Below are 6000 nucleotides of genomic sequence, written 5' to 3'. Positions count from 1 at the left end.
ACATAAAAATGCTGGCAGCCCCTCTCCACACCGACCCGCCACCACAGGAGGCACTCAGGCTGCTTTGCGCGGTCTGCGAGGGTCAAGCTGACAGACCGTCGCCTTCCCTGACCATCCGCAACATGCCCGAGATGACGTCATCCAACGAGCTCCGGGGGTGGTGCGTCCCTGACCACACCCCCTGCGGCCGAAGCCCCGCCCCTCAGCGTGTTCTCTCTCGTTTTTCCGGCGCGTCATGACGTCAGAAGTGGACCACGCAGAATTAACAACTGGCCCCGGAAGCAAAAAGCGAAGGGGCGGAGAAGAAGGCGGAAAGGAGGGCCCGCTCCCGGGTCGGCCGGCAGGGGGCGGGGAGGGGCGGAGCCGGGCATGGTAACGGCTCGCCGGCCGACGGGGCTGGGCTGGAGGGAGGCGGAGGAAGCCGTGTCGGCCGCGGCCTGTTCCGTGTGACCCGCGCCGACCCCGCCTCAGCCATGATGATCCACGGCTTCCAGAGCAGCCACGAGGACTTCTCCTTCGGGCCGTGGAAGCTGACGGCGGCCAAGACCCACATCATGAAGTCGGCGGATGTGGAGAAGTGAGGCTCCGGGGCGCCGGGCCTGGGCGGGAGGCCGGGCGAGCTCGGCGCAGCCGCAGCCCTCCCCTGGGGCGGGGGCTGTGGCTCTGGGGACGGGGTGTCCGAATGACACCTGAGAAGCTCTTACCACCGTCTCCGTCCTTCGGGTCGCTCGCCAGGCGTTGCCTGCGGGACGCCGTCGCTCCGCTGGGTGTGATGGAGCGCGGCTGTCCGGGGGACGTCCCCTCTCGCCGGCGGTCTCCACCTGCCCCCGACGGCGCCACCTTTAGACTGTTTCTTTGTGGGTGACCCTGACCTGTTTTCTTGGGGTTCATAACCGGCAGGGTGTATAGGCTTGGTTTTTAAAAAGCGTGTCAGGTGCTGTACCAGGCACTTGAGACACGGAAGATGGAAGATCACCTCTGCGTCAAGGAGTTCACGGAGAGAAAGACAGACAATTATCATACGGGGCGAGTAGCTGTTTGATAGAGATGTATCCGCGGGGTTATTTGAGGGAGACAAGGCATCCGGGAAGTTGGGATGCCTGAACTGAATCTCGACCCAGCCCGTGGATCGGGGTAGGGATGGGGCACGTGTGAAGCCAGGAGGCCCGGCAGAGCGGGGAGAATGACTGGTTTGAAGGACCGTTTCTGTGACTGGAGCGTGAGGTCCCAGAGGAGCAGGGGTGAGAAGTGCGGGGAAGGCCCTGAGGGGATTTGTATGCCGGGCTAAGGAGTTTTGTATTTTATCTGCTACCACCGGGTGTAGTTTAATACGAAGGGGCGCCATTATCAGATGGACACCCTGGTGATTTCTCCGCAGGTGATGTGGAGGATGGATTCGAGGGCTTCAGGACTGGGCAAGGAGACCGCTTAGAAGGGGAGAGAGGAGAGGAGAGGTTTTAGAAGGTTAAGTTCCTAGATATGATGGCCAATTGATAGGAGGAGGAACCTATACTGATGGGAAGATTTCTGGCTGGGGCCACTGCGTGGAAAGCATTGCCACTGAACAGGGTGAGAAACACAGGAGGAGGAGCGGATTGGGGGCAGGAGTTGCATTTGTAAGAAGGGAAGAGGATCATAGAGGATGAGTTCAGTTTGTTGAACTGTGATTGTGTGTGGGTCACAAAGTGGAGGTGTAGCAGGCATTTGGATATATTTATCTTGGAGCTTCAAAATGATGGCTTGTCTGTGGGTTTATGTTTGGGAATCATCAGCTTATAGTTGATACCTGGAGCCTTTCCAGTCAATTAAGTTTATCTAGAAGTCATTCAGAAGAAAAGGAAAAGGTCGTGAGATGGAACCCCAGGGAGCTCTGGCGTTTTAAGATTTAGGAGGAAGAAAGAAAGGAGGGTCAGGAAAGGACATTTAGCTTCTTAATTAAAAAAAAAAAGCATTGTTGCAGACTCACTAAGAAAAATTAGGGAAATACAGAAAAGAAAGGAAAAAAGTTCCCTTTTTTGAGATTGAGTTACTCTGTGAGTTTTCCCCTCCATATAATTTTCTGTTACATATTGCACCATATATATAATTGTACTTATATAGAAAGCAATCAGCTTCAAGTTGTGGTTACCCACATAATTTACTTACAGACACTCTAAGAGATGCTGGCTGCTTGGAGAGTTTGTTTTCTTTTGAGGAAGATTAGTCCTGAGCTAACATCCGTGCCCATCTTCCTCTACTTTATATGTGGGACACCTGTCACAGCATGGCTTGATAAGTGGTGCATAGGTCCACGCCCAGGATCGGAACGGGGGAAGCCGGGCCGCCGAAGCAGAGCGGGCAAATTTAACCACTATGCCACCCAGCCAGTCTCTAGAGAGTTTTTAAGGGAATCAAATTCCAGATCTTTAATATCTTTATTATTTCTAAAATAGATCTGCCTGAGTATACTAAGTCTTCTTTCTTATGACAAAAGAAAAGATTACCCTAACCCATCCTAAATTGTTCTGTGGTGCCTTGCCTTAGGGTATAAAAACCTCTAGGGTGCTAAATAAATGGATCAGGGGAAATATTGAGTTAGAGAAGCTTCCTTTAATGAATGAAGGCATCTTAAACCCATAGAGGCTTCCTGTCTTCCCTGCCTTATAAATGGTCATACACATCTGTTAAGAGTGAAGCTCAGCAGTGGAAATGGGGTTAAGATCCTCTGTGTTTGGCCTGTGTTTGAGATACTCTGAATTTAGAACATTTGAAGTAGTTTAAGGTGGTGACAGTGTTTCTTTCACATATATAACTGGAATATTTCATAGGACTGCCAGATTTTTCCAGGTATATTGGGAAAAAATCCACAGAATCACATCTTAGATTATTTCATATTTGGTATGCATTATTGAGTAAAGTAAGTAAACTTGTTTTATCTGATCTTTTTATGGTATTTATTCCAATTACAGTTGATCTTTATTTTATTTAATTATTTAATATTTTCCTTTTTAAAAAAATACCATTTTGTTGTTTTAGGAACACTTAACATGAGATCTACTCTCTTAACTGATTTTTCAGCGTCCAATACCTTATTATTGACTACAGGTAGAGTGTTGTATGGCAGATCTCTAGAGCTTACTTGCCTGGGTTGACTAAAACTTTATGCCTGTTGATTAGTAACTTCCTATTTCCCCTCCCCCAGCCCTTGGCAACCATCTTTGACTCTATTAATTTGACTATTTTAGATGCCTCATATAAGTGGAATCATGTGTATTTGTCATTCTGTGGCTGGCTTATTTCACTTAGCATAATGTCCTCAAAGTTCATCCATGTTGTCACATATTGCAGAATTTCCTTCTTTTTAAAGGCTGTATAATGTTCCATTGTATGAATAAACCACATTTTCTTCATTCATCTGACAGTGGACATTTAGATTGTTTCCATGTCTTAGCTATTGTGAATAGTGCTGCAATGAACACAGGAGTGTTAATCTCTCTAGTATTTAATCTTTTCTATCTTTTAATAACAGTAAATTTTATTAAAATCTGTGATGAAAGATTAACATTATTAGAGATCATCCTAAAGATGTGCAACTTAAAATGTTAGATCATTGATATGTGCACATATGCATACACATGCACAGATCTAATAAATATACATTATGTGGCTGATTTTTTCCTTTGCTATTGTATCATAAGTATTTTTCTACATTATTATATTCTCTTTTTAAACATTTTTTTAATGATTCCATAATATTTCATCGTATGGATATATTGTAGTTTGCATACCATTTATTTTCTTATAATTGTATATTTAGAGTCTTTCTTTTTCACTACTGTAAATAAGATAATTATCAATATTAACGTGTAGTTTTTTTCCTTCATTGGGGATTATTTCTTTATTACAGATTTCCCAAAGCTGATATTTTGAGTCAAAGAGTATAAATTAGATTAAATTCTGGTGCTTTTTGCTTAATTGTTGCCCCAGGGTGGAATGTAAATTGACAGAGTCCTTCTGGAAATCCGTATGAGCAAGTGCTGGTTTCCCTCTTCAGTGTGGGTGTTTTTACTTTCTTCATCATCACCTTTTAAAACTTGCAACAAGTTGAAAATTTTACTGGAAAAGTTGTTTTCCTACAAGAAACAGGATCTTTGCTATCTTTTCCTCAGAGCTATAATTAATATAACTTTGTTGTGTAAAAACAAAAGGTTCACCAGAGATATGAAGCTTATGGAAACATGGGGACTATGATGCGTTGTCATCTCCTAGAAAGGCATAATGGAATTAGAACCTATCTTTATTCTTGAAAGTGATGAGCCTTTGATGATCAGGAATGAAATAGATGTTTCTAATAAGAATCAATGTTTTTCTCATTGAAAGCCTAAACTATTTAATTTTTTCATGTAGGGTCTTTTGCTTATTTGTTTTTAATATATGTACAAGATTTAATTGATGTGTCTGATTGGAAATAGATCTAAAGCAATTGGAAAGAGGGTAATTGTGGTCTTAGAATATGCATAGATCTTTTGTTGGCTTTATGTAAGAATATATTCTTTAATATAGTAGTATTTTACCTTACCTAGCAAGTAAAGCCCTGTAGCTGTTCAAAAATCCAGAAGTCTTAGAAAAGAAAAAAGAAAAGCAAGCCTTCTGATCTGCTAAAGTAGCTATCATAGAACACCTGCACTGAAATGCTGTGCTTTATTAAGAGTCCCTTAGAATGTCGTTCAGAGCATATTTAGACTTTGGACTCTAGTGCACACTTTATAATTATAACCATATTGGAGATGTAAGGAAGCAAAAAGTTCCCTACAGTCTCTTTGCCCTAGTAAATGAATTGTTACTATTTTTCATGTTCTCTTTTTATTCATTATGCAATTTTAAGAAATGTGTGATTGTTTGCTTTTCCAGCCTATGATAGATTAGAAACCAAATAGAAAGGGGCAAGGGTGCTTCAGGGGCAGATAGCACATTCTGGAGCAGCCAGAGGTGTACACACTCAATTGAGCTTGAGGACACTGTCTCACAAGATTGTTAAATGTGATGATCCCTGATCATCAAGAAAAAGTAAAATAATGTTTTATATTTTTTGTTTAAGAACACAGAAAAATCTATAATACATTTTGAAAATTTTCCAAAATCAATAAAATAAAAAATTTGGTGTATAAAGTAAGTGGAAAATTCACTTCCATGAAACCTCTGTGTTAGTTATGCTTTCAGGTTGCAAGGATTAGAGACCCAAGTTGCCTCAAGTAAGGGAATTTAATAGTACATGAGGAAATAATTAAACACAGAATTATCTCAGAAAATGAACGGCAATTCTCGCGGCCCCAACAACTGTAGAAGTCTGTTGTTGTTACTGTTATTTCTCAGTCTCTGCTTTGCTCTCTCTGCTTCTCTTGCTGTTACTGAACATTTTCACTCTTCCCCTCTCTCTACTTTGTGACTTCTGTTTTGTGTCCTGTCTCTTGGTCTGTGCTTGACTCTCATTCAGACTTAGGAAAAGAGAGATCAGAGTAAGTTTAATTGGCCATTATTCAATTCAGCATGAGTCTATGGGGCAGAGTTCTCAGGTTAAAGTTCAGGGGTTCCTGCCAGCCCGTAGATACTTGCATTTGGTTGAGAAGCTGAACTTTCATCCCTAAGTTGAAAGTCCGGGTTGTGACTGAGGTAATGGGTTCGTAAGGCACAGGAACCTGTACATACAGTTGCTTTTTCCGAAATGAGTAACTAGCTGCCACTTGGAAAACTTTCAACAAGGATTCCGAACTCAGCTTTCCGAAGGGCCAAGGTGACTGGTGAACCAGAGAGCCCGGGCCCCACTTAAAGGGGGCAGCCTCTACTCAGCCCTAGCCACTTGGTGCTGTGTGGCAATGCAGGTCCTATGTTGCCTAGTCTTCCATTTTTTTTGAAAAAGAGAAACCAGAAGTCCAGATTTCTCAAAAGTCTCTCAATTTTTATTGGCAACTATTTCTCAATAATTGCTGACAACTATTTCAAATATTCAAGAAAATATTGTAC

At 42.6% G+C, this 6000-nt stretch overlaps 1 protein-coding gene across 2 annotated transcripts in view; it reads left to right on the top strand.

Moving 5' to 3' along the window:
• Positions 1-249: 249 nt before the first annotated feature.
• Positions 250-6000, top strand: part of TIPRL (TOR signaling pathway regulator) — a 28620-nt gene continuing 22869 nt past the window's right edge. The window contains exon 1 of one of the 2 annotated variants that reach the window (XM_014857638.3): positions 250-577. In XM_014857638.3, coding sequence (XP_014713124.1) covers positions 474-577 — 104 coding nt within the window. In that variant the 5' untranslated portion in view covers positions 250-473. Of the gene's footprint in view, positions 578-657; positions 858-6000 lie in introns of those variants that run through there. The other variant, XM_070498134.1, reaches the window with a different exon arrangement.

This window comes from Equus asinus, chromosome 25 (genome assembly GCF_041296235.1).
Source record: "Equus asinus isolate D_3611 breed Donkey chromosome 25, EquAss-T2T_v2, whole genome shotgun sequence".
Taxonomy (NCBI): domain Eukaryota; kingdom Metazoa; phylum Chordata; class Mammalia; order Perissodactyla; family Equidae; genus Equus; species Equus asinus.
Note: the sequence above shows the minus strand (reverse complement) of the source record. Positions and strands in the feature narration are given on the sequence as shown.